Source organism: Hyperolius riggenbachi, chromosome 3, assembly GCF_040937935.1.
Source record: "Hyperolius riggenbachi isolate aHypRig1 chromosome 3, aHypRig1.pri, whole genome shotgun sequence".
NCBI classification, from domain to species: Eukaryota; Metazoa; Chordata; class Amphibia; order Anura; family Hyperoliidae; genus Hyperolius; species Hyperolius riggenbachi.
In genome coordinates this window covers 85,338,073-85,354,428 of record NC_090648.1, presented here as the reverse complement: position 1 = coordinate 85,354,428, position 16,356 = coordinate 85,338,073, and the positions used below count along the sequence as shown (strand labels likewise).

Genomic DNA, 16,356 nt, shown 5'->3' with positions numbered 1-16,356 from the left:
GTGAATGCAGCCAATGTTAGAAGCTAAATGCAGCGTCTTAGAAAATTTGACGGTAAATACATTAAGATCAACGCTCCTATTCATCATAGTGTGGGACGCGATGGATCATGGTGATAAATGACAAGGATAGCTAATGGCAGTCACCTGTGTTTAACTGTCCCTAAGTAACTACCTGTCTGCAAACTGTCAAAAGTGCTGAGGCCCCTTATCAGCAGTGTGTAAATCCAGCACCATCTGTGATAAATGTACACCTTCCATTGCTGCTTAACATGCAGGTACAATAAACCAGGCCTTAGTGCTCGTTTCCATATGCTACGTGGCTCTGTGTTGCACGTGATTTCCCTGGGGGGTGGAGCTTGCGATCCTATTCATTATAATGAATGGGATCTCGGGTTCAAATGGGACAAAATGCAGGCAACCATACGCTGTGATTTAGTAGTGTGGAAACAGCAGACAGTGCAGTCTATGCACACTCTGATGTCCATGCGATCAGGTTTCCATAAGCACGGCTGAAAGCGTGCATATGGAAACGAGCCCTTAATCTATTTCTAGAGCTTCCATGAGGATTCCTCTAGAGAAGGGATGGGGAAAGCAAGGCTCCTCCAGCTTCGCTGAACTTCCTGTCCCGGCAGGAAGTTTAAACAGTAGAGCGCCCTCTACTGTTTAAACTTCCCCGGCTGGAAGTTCAGTGAAGCCGGAGGAGGCGAGCACGGAGGAGAACACAGCGGAGACCAGGGGACTCGTGCCGGCCAGAGCAGGTAATGTATGCGGGGGAGGGAGGGGGCGGCAGCTTCACAGATTGTGATCGGTTTCATGCTGTTTGCAGTAAAGGCAGTCATACGAGCCCTCTCTGATCAGATTCGATCAGAGAGGGATCTATCTGTTGGTCGGATCTGATGGCAAATCAACCAGTGTATGGCCACCTTTAGTGTGGGAATTGGACTGGGTGGGGGAGGGGGATTGGCTGGGATTAGGTGATTTGCTGGGAGACACAATCTATTGCGTTGCTTATCCTGACAGGCTAGGTCAGCCAAGGGACATGGGATTGATCATCCAGACGAGTTTAAATTGCACTTTTTTGTGACTGACAACAGGACTTTGGAGCGAAGCAGGTTATTTTGGCGCATGGCGCTGAGAAAGCTGGATACCGTCATATCAGCAATGCTATGGTGTGCACCCCGTGTAGAGGTAATTCTGTGCTCTGGCGGCTGCCAGACCCCAAATTACATCTCCCTCGGAATTGTGACAACTTGGAGGGAGAATAGTGCCGCCTCGGAGTTTAGCGGCAGCAGGGAGAGCAGTCATTCACCTCTCCCTGCACCTAACTGAGCGGCACCCACGTAGTATGTACTCCTCGGGGGTACTGTTGTCATGAGACTGACCACTGTGCTGCAGGAGTGAATAGCTGCACAGAGCAGCAGTCCCTACTACTTATTTTCTACACCTGCACTAATGCGTGATTGGCAGCAAGTTTTGAAATTCCTACCTAGTGGTTTCTGATGGAAATACAGTGAAAGGACTGCGGTTTAAAGATAGATGCAAGGCAAAATAATGTTTGCCTTGCACTGAATATATAGAAACTGGAAATACTGAGTTTTTTTTCTCAACAATATTGGGATTTCTCATAATAAAATGTACTTTGTGCCCGCCTCGTGACTTCACGCTGGTGCCACTCTGTCCCTCCGCCTCCCTAGATAGCATCAGAGTGGGTCAACAGCTACTCAGCTGACTTCCCATCTGTACAGCACAGGCCCAGTAATGTCGCCAAAGGGGGTTGGGTCCCAATCCCCGACGGGCAGCATCCATCAAAGGTGTGTACGCACCTTTACACCCTCCTATGTATACCTGTTATCAACCCACCCTGACCAATCTGCTGTAAGAAACCATTATAGAATAAATATTTGGGCCAAAATCAGCAGCTTTAGAGAGGAGGTGGGCGGGGTCAGCTCTATTCTCCCCTCACAGCTCCTCCCTGAGGAAGAGTTTAGGCAGTTCAGACTGCTATGAAGGCCTCATTCACACATGACGCACAGATGACTGTGTGTTCGGAGCGCAATGCGTACAATCGCACGCGATCTGTGTCGCTACGTACTGCTGATCCCATTCACTACAGTGAATGGATCAGCGCTGTGCTTGCAGACAGAACGCATGCAGCAGGACGATAGCGCATCATAGCACATTGTACTGCTGCGCAGCGCCTATGATGTGAACGTCAGAAGGGCTGTCTATGCGCTTCTGCCGTTCTTGCGTATCGCACATCATGCGCGCTTCCAAATGCGCACGGAAGCACGTCATGATGTGAACGGGACCTTAGTCTAAGCTGCACCTGACATTCACACAAGACTGCTTTGCAAGCCACATTAAAAAATGAATATTGCAATAATGGTTTATGTGCAATGCACAGGACCTCGTGTATTGCAAATTCTGATCTATTCCACACAAAATGCACTGAAAAAAAACCCATGACCCTGAACTTGCACTTTTATTGCAACGGTTCTCGTATTTCTTTGCCTGTCTTGGTGTTTCCCAGACCTGACTTCACGTCCTGCTCACATATCTGCAGGTTGAGCCATAAGCATCCCAGCTATGTGAGTTAAATAGCTCCTGTGTATATGTACAAAGTATGATCTGTTGGTGAGAGTCCGTTAGGGAAGCACTTCTCCCTTCCATAAAGCCCAGAATAATGCTATAAACATGAGATTACACCTGCAGAGGACTTGGTGCTGCAATCCATGTGTTTCTATGACCAGGAGTCCCTTGCATGACACATGCTCGGAGCTGTGGGTAATGGGAGATATGTTTTGGGACGACAGGTACTGGCTGCAGGATATACATTACAGGCATACGTTTCAGGGGCAGCTGGCTAAGCTCGCTGTACACTATACGTGCAAACCAGTATGGCAGTCGTGCTATGCAGATTTGGACTAAATAAAGTTCCTAAATTGTCAGCTAAGCACAAACTATATAAGTAAAGCAATAAAACAAACCAGTGTTTTCTGGCAGTTTGCCAGGGCCACATATTTAAACGTATAGATTCTGAAACATGGATATGTTCACTTAATTATTAGACATAAAGTAAAAGCTGGCATTGCATTGATGTAGTAAAACTAAGATGGGGAACAAGTTTTATTTTACTTACTTGTGGCTTCTTCCTGCCCCCAAAGCATTATTGGGCCATCTGGTTCCTCTCCATCAGTTTCAAAAGTATTGTTCATTTGCTAAATATGGTGCTCTAGCAGGTAGTTTAAGGCTGCTTTAAGACCTTACAGGTGCACGGTAGTGCAGCCTGTAATGCAGCCCACCGCACAGCAATAAAAAATCAATGGGCTGTTCACAGTGCCCAAGTTCAAACAAAGTGCTGCATGCTGTGCATTATTACGCGGCTAAGCCGTGTTAGACTGTTTGCACATGCTCAGTAATGTTGGAGGAGGAGGAGGTCTCCCCTCCTCCTCCGTGGCCAGCCACATGGCTAATTAATATTTACTGCAGTGCAGTGTTTACTTCCTGGAGCGGCCGGTCTGTGCGGCGATTGGCCGGCGGGACCACGTGATGCGGATCACGTGGTCTCCGCGTCCCATAGCATAAAAAAGGCGCACCAAAAGCTGCATAACGCGGCTCTTGGTAGCGTCCTCCTACAACACCACCAGGCGTTGCGTTAGGGGCACGTTATGCGACCTATAACGTCCCCTAAAACGCAATGTCTTGGTGGGAAAGCCTTAGATTGGAAAACAACTGAAGTGACATGAGATAAATACAGGTACATATGGTACTAGCCCTACTAAGACATTTTTGGAAATACCTTTTTGTTTTTCTGCACAGCAAGTGTTAAAACTGGAGTTAGATATGCAAATGAGCTTGTTGAATTTAATAGAAGGTTAAAGGCAATTATTAGGCTGAGAAAAGGCTTCTAATGAGGTTTTCTTGCTGGAAAGTTCAAAAGCTCATTACTTCTGTTAGTTTTTCAGTTCAGTGAGGCAAATTTTTCATGCTGCTGTTTAGAACTCAATATTAAAGTGAAATACTTGAACTGATAATAAAAATAAGAGACTGAGTTCTACCATATCTTTTTTGTAAAGTGCATTGAGCACCCAGGACATTTTTTGTTTAATATATACAATGAAGCTCCCCATAAGGGAGGTCTGTAAGGTAGTGCGCCGTTGGGGGATCGCCATTGCTTACCTATGGGGCTGCTTCTTTAGCCCCCAGTCTGTGTGGAGTGCAACGAGTCTCCGCAACAACCGGCAGTTCAAAAATTGAGGCGGCCAGGAGTGCGCTCCACAGGCGGAATCTTTGAACTGCCGGTCACTGCAGATGCTCATGGCACACTCCACACAGACGCTGGAGGGGGGGCAGGAGCAGCCCTCTGTAGGTAAGCAATGGTGCTGCCCCAACGGCACACTGCAGTAGGAAACTCACTTTTTGGAGAGATTCATTTTATTAAAAATAAAAAGTCTTGGCTGCTCATTGCAGTTTTAATAAAACACATAAAATGAATCCTCATCAGTGAGTTTATTTTCACTTTAGGTTTGCTTTAAAGGAGAGCTAAACTTTTATTGAACAGACTCCTATATGTTATGTCAATTTTCATCAGTGGGCCAACTAATGTGAGAGTGATATGGAGGCTGCCATATTTCTCTCCTTTCAAACAATACTAGTTGCCTGGCTGTCCTGCTGATCTATTTGGTCGCAGGAGTGTCTGAATCACACCAGAAACAAGCATGCCGCTAATCTTGTCAGATCTGACAATGTCAGAAACACCTGATCTGAATATGCTTGCTCAGGGTCTATGGCTAAATGTATTAGAGGCAGAGGAATGAGTAGAACAGCCAGGTAATATGTATTGCTTAAAAGGAAACCAATATGGCAGCCTCCATATCCCTCTCGCTTCAGTTGACCTTTAAATGGTAACTGAAGTGACACAAGGAGATACAGGTGTATACAGCTCCACTCCTACACTGAACTGTTTCTTTTTTTAATTCTCACTGTAATGCTTAAGAATTCAAAAATGTAAATTAGACTTTGTGCCGAGGCACCCACAGTAAAAGCACTTGCAGTGTTATCTTTTTGAACAGCAGCAGTGGGTCATATGTGATGTAATGCTAGCTACACACGATACGTTTTTCTGCCAGATTTACCTGCCAGATCGAATATTTCCAACATGTCCCATCTGAATTTCGATCGATTTTCGGATCGATTTCCATAGAAGTGGACGGAAAGTCGTTCTAAATTCAGATCAGACATGTTGGAAATAGTCCATCTGGCAGGTAAATCTGCCATAAAATTGTATCGTGTGTACCTAGCATAACTGGATGGTCTCACTGCTGATCCGCTGCGAAAAGAGTTTTCAGTAACATAGTACAAATGTAGTCCTCAGGTATTATCTACTGCCCATAGCAGCCTCCATCTGCACATAGCTATTGCAGTTATCTGCCTGCCTTATCTACTGCCCATAGCAGCCTCCATCTGCACATAGCCATCGCAGTTATCTGCCTGCCTTATCTACTGCCCATAGCAGCCTCCATCTGCACATAGCCTTTGCAGTTATCTGCCTGCCTATGTCGTTTAATGGCGGTTTAATTAACTTGTCATTCTGTGTTTACACCATTCCATGTTTATTAATGCTATGTTTTTCTGTTTGCCTTGTACTATAGGTGGAGCCCAATGCTACCATTGCAGACATAAAGAACTTATTCAACAAATCTCGTAGGTATTTGGGATGGGTACTGCTAATCCTCCGGTATCAGGGCTGCTGCGGTGACCTATAAAGACCTGCTCTAATTAAAAGCGTTAATGCTATTGAAATGACAGCATGGAGCTTGCAGTGTTACGCGTTACACCTGTTACAGAACTCACATAGAAAGCAGCAGTATGACCTGCAGCATGACCTGCTGTAACCAGGGGGAAGCCTTCATTTTCTGCCACTGGGCCCAGAACTGAAGAAGTCTCATTTTCAAAGTAATCATGTTTAATGTAAATTATAGGCGTTAAAGGATACCTTAGCGCAAAATTAAAACCGGTGGGAGCAGGCATGTTTAGTGGGCTCTCCTCATGCCCACCACTCCCCCCGTTCTCTTTCAAGGTTGCGCGCCGCTGAGCAGCGCCTGCTCAATCAGCCGCGACCATCCCTACCAGGAAGTCATCAGAATATATTTTGCCAAGTACAACGTGAGTGAGTTGCACAGCAGGGTCGGTGGTGGTACAATAGTAGTAGTACACAGTCGATGCACAATAGTAACATACAGCATACAGTGATGCATGCATTAGGTACAATACATATACAAGCAAAATGATACAAAGTGTATTAGGTCTAGGTAGAGGAGAAAAGACCCAGGGGCAGGGACCAGGGGGAATCTGCTGCTGTCAGTGGCACTCATAACGCTTTTACAGTGATACTTTAAATCAGATGCCCCCCTGTCCATTCTGGAGAAGAGGAGAGGAAAGGGAGAACAGAAAAGATAAAAGATGAAAAAAAAAAACAGCAATCATTAGGCAGTACAGTACTGAGCATGAGGAAAGCCCACTAAACATGCCTACTCCCCCAGTTTTTCATTTAATTTAGCGCTACAGTATCCTTTAACTTTTGAGCTGTTTTCTGATGTCTGAGTGATGTCTTAAAAGAGACCATTCAGCCTAAAATAAAAATGCTACGGATTATAAAAAGTTAACACTTGCCGGTGTTTTTCCAATACAGAATGGGGCGCAACATTATATGAAACGTTAATCCATGTAGGTAGTTCAAGCACAAGGGTCATTTAAAAAGAATTCAATTCAGGAAACTTTTATTTTAGACACACAGTATCTTCCATTTTAATTCTTCACAAAATCGCCTCCTTTATCTAAGCATTTATATCTTTTTACAAGGTTTTCAATACCTGTTGAAGTAGGATGACATTTCTCATCTATGGGTTGGAGCAGAGGTGCCCACACTTTTTTTCGGCTTGTGAGCTACTTTTAAAATTTGCCAAGTCCAGAAGATCCACCAACATTTCAAATGTTCCAAATCCTCCCCCCCCCCTTCCCCGTTGTCATGAACAGCCCGGAAGTACAGGTGCCTCCAGTATAGGTAGCTTGGTATAGGTGCCTTCAGTATAGGTAGCCATGTATAGGTGCCTTCAGTATAGGTAGCTTGGTATAGGTGCCTTCAGTATAGGTAGCCATGTATAGGTGCCTTCAGTATAGGTAGCCATGCATAGGTGCCTTCAGTATAGGTAGCTTGGTATAGGTGCCTTCAGTATAGGTAGCCATGTATAGGTGCATGTCGGCGGCTGAGGGAGCGCTCCAGCAGGCGGTGTAAGTGAGTGCATGCGTGTGTGTTGTGCATGGCGCCGCCCCCAGCCATGACGTCGCGTCATGGCAGAACCTCCCCTGGCTTCTCTTCAGCCGCGTCGCCTCTCTTCTCCCTGCCTTCCGATTATACAGCTGCCGGCCACAAAATTTCATGGGACGCGGTACCAAGTAGGCGGTCTCGATCGACCTATTGGGCACCCCGGGGTTTGGAGAGACGGGGGCTTCATGTTAATGCTGCTGAACAAACAGTTACGGGCATTCTGCAGTCACGTGACAAGCAGTGCAGGGATAGAAGAGATTAACAAACAGATGCAAGTCATATTGGACTTAAAGAATACCCGTTACTATCTGGATGACCCTCGTAGTATAAACTCTTCAGACTTTTCCCAGTCATGATGACTATTTGTGATCATCTTGGCCAAAAATGATGATTTTGCCATGTGCCTCTTGGAGGAATTTGTACATTTCCTGCAGTGCAGCAACTATTGCTATTCTTCCCTCTCCATAGAATAGAACATGCCTGGATGTTATTTCTCCATAGTGAGTACAAGCTTATAGGTTGCAATACAATCTCATGTTTTTAGGATCGATTCCAGCAATCTGATTGAATTGGATAGCGAGTTTTCAGACGTTAGTAGGCACAATCGATCGTTTCCAATCCATTACTGTGGTGATTGGAAATGATAGATCGGCCACAGGATTGTATTGTTAATGGTCACATTTAGATTTATTGTTCCACCCTCATATCTGAAGAGACAGAATAAAACTACAACAAAAAATGTAAAGCGGACCTGAACTCAGAACTTTCTCTCTGCAACAGCATAATAACCTTTAAAGAAAAACATTTCATTGTTACAGATTACAGATCTCTTGCAATAAATCTGCAGTGTGTCTACTTTCTGCTTTCATGGACAAAGGGTTAACATCCTTTTGTTTACGTATTCGCTGTGTCTTCGGAGGACTGTCAAATTTCTGTTCTGACACAGCTGAGAGATCACATTACACTCGTGATTACGTACAGATGAGGAGGAATCAGACAGGCTCTTCTCTCTAAAAACATACAGGATGCATTTCTCTCTGTTTTCCTTGTGTCCTGTGCAAGAGTTCAGCTCCACATTAAAAAGACACTAGGTCTGACTTATACAATTGTGCTTCTGACTTATGCTTGAATTTTGTATTTATTATTTTTTTTATTTATTTACGTTTAATAGAAAACTACAAAGTGAGATTTGCTTTGTTTTACAGATCCTGAATGGTACCCAGCGCGGCAGTCTTTACGTTTGGACCCTAGTAAGTCTTTTCACGCTAATTCAATTTTTGATTGGGTTGTATCACAATTGCAGGATTTTCTTTAAAATATTATAAAGTATGCGCTAGCTGACCTCTTTCTTAAAGATGCTGGCTGCTTGGCTCTTTTGCTGGTCATCTGCCTAAGGCCCTGTTCGCACTGCAGAAAAAAAAAGCAAAATTGGACTGTGTACACATCCTATATTGTTAATAGACCTGCTACATTTTTCCATAACCATATCGCAAATACACCACAAATCGAACGCAATGTAAACCTATGGGAACAGACAGTGTAGGGTCCCACTAGGCCGGTCCCCTGGATTCGGTTCCGCCACCACTGTTCAGTCCACTGTAGGGGTTCGGAGAGCAGAAGCATGGGCACCCCATTGGTTTGCAAAAGACCAATGGGAATCCTGCTACAACAGGGAGAACTCTCATTGGTTCATGGTGGACCACTGAGCATCCTCCCTGTTGCTAATTCACATTGATTCTTTACAATCCAACAGGGAGCTCCAGGCTTCTTGTGGTGTGATCGACGGATGAGCGACGACGCAAGTGTAGCGGATGGAAATGGCACGTAATGTAAGCGAATGGGCTTACCACACCATTTCCGCATCCGCTGCAATTGCATCAGTGTGTACCTTTAAATGGCCCTGAAGAGATTTTTAAAAAAGGCTTACGGTTAGCCTCGTTCACACTATACGCGTTTCCTGTTCTTCTTTCAACCTTTAGTGCAAAATTCCACTAACACAAGCAAAAAGATTGAAGAAAAGTCAGACCGGCACCATCCAAGATATTCAATGCTCTTTTATTGCTCTTTTAATGGAGCATAGACAGCCATTACAGGCTGTAATGGCTGTCTATGCTCCATTAAAAGAGCAATAAAAGAGCATTGAATATCTTGGATGGTGCCGGTCTGACTTTTCTTCAAGCTATTTAAGTCTGGGGTGCTGCCAGATTGGACCGAGGCACATCCACCTGCCCAAGGTAAAAGCGGTGCTTCACCACAATTCCAATTACTAACACAAGCAGAAAAATAAATAAATCCAACCAATACCACCAGCTGCGAATCAGTTCGTTGGCAGCTGGTTAATCGCCATAGTTTTAGGCAGGAGTCACACTTGAGCCCACGGAAAACGGCAGATGGATCTGCAGTGTCTACTCACTTTTGGCCAACTGTCATTTGACAGAAGCACGTGTTGTGTTAGAAAAAGCAACACTGCCGGTGTGGCGAGCATGAAAATGTGAGTCTGGAGGGCTCGTTTGAAGGTATTGAAGGTGGGGGCGAGTCTGATAGCTGGTGGTAGCGAATTACTGAGAGTGTGGGTTGCCCTGATGAAGTCCTGCACTCGTGGTGCCAACAGGCGCAGGCCATTGGAGGATCGTAGGAGGCGGGCCGGCTTGTGTCTGTGGACAAGATTGAAGATGAAGGTCGGACAGGTGCTGTGCAGTGATTTGTAGGCCAAGCACAGAAGTTTTCAGGTGATCGTGAAATGGATGTAGAGCCAGTGGAGGGCTTCTGCAGAGGGGGTTGTGGAGACACGCTGATGAGTTGATCAGTCTGGCTTACGAGTTTTTTTTACCCATATATATGAATATAACATGAATAGTGTATGGGTTTTATGAATGTGTTTGTATTGTTTCCCTGTAGTCTATGCTAAATTGATGCCTTGTAAGTTTATTACCTTTCTTCACATCTAATCTTCATGTGATAGAGGGGAGGTCACTGAAGGATGAGGACATTCTGCAGAACCTGCCAGTGGGAACAACAGCAACGCTCTACTTCAGAGACCTGGGAGCACAGATCAGTTGGGTCACTGTGAGTATTAAGGACACACATCAGTAATGGGCATTGTGCTGGGTCACTGAGTATGACGGTCACACATCAGTAATGGGCATTGAGCTGCACCTTGGACCATCATCCAGTATGTCACTCATACTTCTAAACTATTTCTTTGCTTCTATGCTTGTGAACTATTGTGTACCAAGGGGCAAGGACATAAACCTATGAGAATAGTCAAGCATGCATTAATTTCTTGAAGTGAGAGGGATATAGAGGCATTCCCTTTATCAAGAAAGTGTAATTTGCCACTGGATAAATTGCTGCAAATGGGAATGTTTTTGAACTTACCTGGGGCTTCCTCAAAGTCCCTTGGCGACCTCTTTGTCCCCTGTGTTCTCCAGGTGGCGGCTCTGTTGCCTGCATGATCCCCGTCTGCGCACCCATCCTGATTGTGCACCTGCCGCCGGGAGCATTCTCCACATGCGCGGTTCATTCTTTTGCGAACAACGCATGTGCCGAATGCTCTTGGCAACGGGTGCATGGGTGGGGCCGCACATGTGCAGTCGTCTGCGACTGCCCTTCAAGTCATGCAGCTAACAGCAGCCAGCGGGAGAATGGAGGGAACACAGAGTACACCAAGGGACCACCCAGACAATGGGGGCAGGAGGAAGCCCCAGGTAAGTTCAAGAGTACCGGTTCCCTTTAAGCTGTTACATTTCTAAGACCCAAGACAGTCACAGTTGTGCCATCCTGAGCTACTACACATGAGCAGAATGGAGGGTGGCCTGTTTCTACATGCACCACACATAGCTGCACAGTTATACTGGGCCTGGCACATCCAGTCTATTAAGAACAAGATTCCAACTGCTGTTGTGCTGCCAAGCTTATCTCAATCAGCACACATCAAAGTCAAGGCCACATATCCTCTATCACAGTGCATACCGCAGCACAAGTGCCTGCAGAGCGGAGGTGCTGCAAACACACAGGGAAATGTCAGCTCTGGAGTCTGATCAGCATAGATCTGCTGCTGCTATGCTGTCCCATCTCCTCCTCTCCTGGGTCATGGCAACATGATAGCTTGTTTTGTGCAAAGGTATAGAGAGAAATCCTAAGTACAGTATAAGCTTGTTCTGTGCACAGTATACACACCATTGCAAAAGACTCTCTATTTTGTTATAAGGTTGTATGAATAAAGAGATAAAAGAGGAAGTATTAAAGAGTCTGAAGCCTCCAAAATACCTGTTTTTACTTGTCAGTTCTCTTCAGCATTAATGCCCTAGCTGAAACGCTGCATCCCCGCGGCTGAACGCTCAATGAATACCCCCGAAATCCCGGGGCAAAATTCCACAACTTTCCAGGTTGTGGATTTTGCTGTCGGGGAGGCAGAGCTTTGGGCTGTAGTTCTGCCTCCATTCGCATCAATTTGCGCTGATCGCCGCCTCTCCCCGCCCCTCTCCGTGAAAAAAAGACTGAGAGGGGCAGGAGGAGGCGGCGATCCGTGGAGATTGACGCAGGAAGGAGCCCCGGAATTTGCCCCAGGCATTTCTGGGGTTTTAATTGAGCGTTAGCTGTGGGGATGCGGCATTTCAGCTATGGCATTAAAGAAAAAACAGGTATTTTCTAGGTATTTCAGGTATTTCTTTAAAAGAAGTCTGACGCCAGTCTAAAAAAAATCCCAGATACTTACCTAAGGAAAGGGAAGGCTCTGGGACCTATAGAACCTTCCCGCTCCTCTCACGGTGCCCTCGTTCCAGCGCTGGATACCTCCTTAGCAGTCTCTGACCGATTAGTCGTAGACTGCTCTCTTCCGCTTCGGGAAGCTCACTCATGCATGCTCAATACGGAGCCGCCCGTCTTCAGGAGCACTTGGGCTCCTGAAAGACTTCCGACCACCTCCCGCGGCAGTTGATTTGAATGGGTAGACAGTGCTGGAACAAGCTGACCATAAGAGGAACAGGAAGGATCTATAGGACCCAGAGCCTTCCCTCTCCTAAGGTTGTGTTTGCAGATTGCCTTCAGACTCACCTCACTTTTTTCAAGTGCTAGCGATTTACAGACAAGCTGAAATCGCTAGTGAAATGCTGCAGTATATGAATGAGGCCTTAGGTTTTTGTTGGATATACTCTGACCTGAATAAATGGGAACCTTCACCGTGCACAGCAGATCCTGACTCTTGTTCTTGTCTGCAGGTATTCCTCACAGAGTACGTCGGGCCTCTGGTCATCTACTTACTTTTCTACTTCAGAGTCCCCTTTATTTATGGCCCCAAATATGACTTCATCACAAGCCGCCACTCTGTGGTCCAGTAAGTATATTATTACCATAACATTAAAAAGTGTGTGGGTCTCTGTGTGTGTGTGTGTGTGTGTGCCCGTGGGTGTGTCCGTGGGTCTCTGTGTTTGGGTCTCTTCTCTGTGTGTGTGTGTGTGTGTGTGTGTGTGTATAGTGTGTGTGTGTGTGTGTGTGTGTGTATAGTGTGTGTGTGTGTGTGTTTTTAACAAAGGACTCTGTGGCTTGATTACATCGACCTCACCATAACCTGTTTTTTTCCAGCCTGTCAAATATTGTACTCTAAACCGTTTAGTTAAAAAACTCTTCTAAATGGCATAATTGTGCATTCAGCAAGAATGAAACCCCCTCTGCACCTTGGTAACCTTCTCTTATAAATTATAACGCTAAAATCTCAACACTGCAGAACGGATGGAAGCACCCCAATTGCGATACAATATGTAGTGAGTGGCGGTTAGTGACAGGAAGACACCAGTGAAAAGACAACCAGTTTCAAGGATCCTTCCTGCTTCCTCAGGTCAATACAAGGCAGTGCCTGAGCTGTGTATCTCCGTCTTTTAGCGCTCTGAAATGAAGATGCATAGCTCCGACACTGTGTCTTTAAAGAGAATCTGTAACGTCAAAACGTCCCCTGGGGGGTGCTCACCTCGGGTGGGGGAAGCCTCAGGATCCTAATGAGGCTTCCCACGCTGTCCTCCGTCCCTCAGTGGTCTCGCTGCAGCCCTCCGTACAGCGGTGACGTCAATATTTATCTTCCTGGCTCCTGCGCAGGCGCTCTGACGGCTGTCGGCTCCGAAGTAGGCGGAAATACCCGATCGCCGTCGGGTCTGCTCTACTGCGCAGGCGCAAGTCTCCGGCGCCTGCGCAGTAGAGCAGACCCGACTGAGATCGGGTATTTCCGTCTTCATTCGGAGCCGAAAGCAGCCACAGCGCCCCCTCTGGAGCCAGCAAAGGTAAATATTGAATTGACAGTCGGGTCTGTCGCCGGCTGTTCGGAGGGCTGCAGCGAGACCCCCGTGGGACAGAGGACGGCGTGGGAAGCCTTATTAGGATCCTGAAGCTTCCCCCACCCGAGGTGAGTACCCCCCAGGGGATCTTTTTGATGTTACAGTGTCTCTTTAATGTGAGGCAAAGCACAACTTTACCTGCCCGGCGATGTCCAAAGCTCCTTCTCCTCACTTCACACATACTGTGCACGCAAATGAAGCGACGGACTGCACAATATGGCCACATTCAAAACAAGCGCACGTGGCCAATTGCACAATATCAGCCCAACAATCGAGTGAGTTGATCCGCCGGATGGCTCGGGAAATCTGCTGTTTATCAGTCGCTTGCCTAGTCGTTTGCCGCGCGTACCCATGCCTGATTGTCACCTAACTGACCAAAATCAGACAACAGTCAGGCAGTTTTGCTGGAGCCTTTAGGAGTCCTGATCTTCAATTAACCTGCATCATGTTTGTTCAGCTTGTGTTTCGCACCACTGACCAAAACCACAGACAAAAACATGCTTGGTTTTTAAGTTGTTCTCAGTGGGTATATGTTAGATTGTACAATGTACTCCTCAGGAGGTAGCAGGAAAAAAGGGCGCGGCGGCTAGTGGGCAAAAAGTGCGCCGCCATAGGCTCTAATGCAATTATCGTTAATATGACAAAAAAGCAGAAAAGAGGGCACCCAATAAATATCGTTAACAACATTTGAACATTAAAGTTTTTGAAGTATGTTATCAATTTAGAAGCTTGCAACGTTATAGTTTTTGTCATCTTATTTTGTTTGTATTGTACAGTACAGTTTGTTTGTATGTACAGATTTTGTTTTCAAAGATGTTATCATTTCTATGTGTAAAATGGTGTTTCTGCAGGGGGTGTGGTTAGGGTTAGGCACCACCAGGGGGTGTGGTTAGGGTTAGGCACCACCAGGGGGTGTGGTTAGGGTTAGGCACCACCAGGGGGGTGGTTAGGCACCACCAGGGGGGGTGGTTAGGGTTAGGAACCACTAATAATACAATTGGGAGTACGTTCCTTTTTAAGTGTATAGGAAAAAGAGAAAAAACCTTTTAGTCCCTTTTTTAGGGTCATCCACTTCACCCATCATAAACAGTTCATGCAAAGTCTTATTGTACAAAAATATCAAAAATTCTTTGACACAAATACACAAAAAAGTTCCATAAAATCTCTCTGTAAGAAGCTCCTTATGGATATACAAAATCTTCCAAAACAGGATATAACCACAAAAGCTAGTGTAGACTTAGTGCACTCCTGGATTAGCAGCTGAGTTGATCTATAACCGGCCCTCAGGATTGTGCAATGTACAGGTACATCTGGTTGCTACAGATGTCTTTGTCCACCCTCTGATGCTCTTGCCATGCATTTTCCTCAGGATTAATAGACAGTACTTTGTGCATTGGGCCTGACGAAGGGCTTTGTGCCAGAAACGAGCGTGTTGTTGCCTGATTTATATTGCATTAAGTCTACACTATCTTTTTTGCTGTTCTATTCCTGTTTTGGAAGATTTTGTATATCCATAAGGAGCTTCTTACAGAGAGATTTTATGGAACTTTTTTGTGTAGTTGTGTCAAAGAATTTTTGATATTTTTGTGCCATAAGACTTTGCATAAACTGTTTATGGTCCTTTCTATCTACAATAGGGTTATGGCCCATACTCACGGGCAACTTTTTTGGCCTGTCGCCAGCACACGTGAGCGTGTGCGCGACAGGCCGGCGACAGCTTGTCGCCAGGTCCCTCCGCGTACACACGCGGAAGAGGGACCAGCGGTGCGACGGAAGCTGTTGCTGACGTTCCTCCTCCCCCCGCCGGAAGCGCCGTATTCTTTATGAAGGTTGCTGTCGCTAGTCCGCATACTCACGCGGACTAGCGACAGTTGCGGCGGCAACTCGCCAGGTGATTGACCGGGTCAATCGCCTGGCGACATCAGCGGCGAGCGACGGTTCGGGGGTGCGCGCCCGTGCAACGCCGCATACTCACGGGTGACCTGTCGTTGCAACACGCGCGCGCCGCGTGTTGCGGCGACAATTGTAGCCCGTGAGTATGGGCCATAAGGCACCACCAGGGGGTGGTTAGGGTTAGGCACCACCAGTGGGTGGTTAGGGTTAGGCACCACCAGGGGGTGGTTAGGGTTAGGCACCACCAGGGGGTGGTTAGGGTTAGGCACCACCAGGGGGTGGTTAGGGTTAGGCACCACCAGGGGGTGGTTAGGGTTAGGCACCACCAGGGGGTGGTTAGGGTTAGGCACCACCAGGGGGTGGTTAGAGTTAGGCACCACCAGGGGGTGGTTAGGGTTAGGCACCACCTGGGGTGTGGCTAGGGTTAGGCATCACCAGGGGGGTGGTTAGGCACCATGGGGAGAGGGTGATTAGGATTAGGCACCACCAGGGGAGTGGTTAGTTTTAGGCACCACCAGGGGAGGCTTCTGTGTGTGAGTAGGGTGTTGGGTTAAAGAGAGTCTGAAGCGAGAATAAATCTCGCTTCAGACCTCATAGATAGCAGGGGCATGTGTGCCCCTGCTAAAACGTTGCTATCCCGCGGCTTAACGGGGGTCCCTTCACCCCCAAATCCACTCGGTGCAGCGGGGGAGCGATTCCTGGTTGGGGCAGGGCTAACCGCCGCAGCCCTGCCCCACGCGCGTCTGTCAGCGCATAACTCCGCCTCTCCCCCGCCCCTCTCAGTCTTCCTTCACTGAGAGGGGCGGGGGA

General features: G+C 46.8%; 1 protein-coding gene across 2 annotated transcripts in view; it reads left to right on the top strand.

Annotated features, from left to right (window-relative positions):
• Positions 1-16,356, top strand: part of LOC137562788 (very-long-chain enoyl-CoA reductase) — a 73,630-nt gene that overhangs the window by 34,012 nt on the left and 23,262 nt on the right. For both annotated transcript variants that reach the window (XM_068274483.1, XM_068274482.1), the window contains 4 exons: positions 5,652-5,703; positions 8,533-8,577; positions 10,290-10,393; positions 12,547-12,662. In XM_068274483.1, the coding sequence (XP_068130584.1) occupies positions 5,652-5,703; positions 8,533-8,577; positions 10,290-10,393; positions 12,547-12,662 (317 nt within the window). The remainder of the gene's footprint in view (positions 1-5,651; positions 5,704-8,532; positions 8,578-10,289; positions 10,394-12,546; positions 12,663-16,356) is intronic.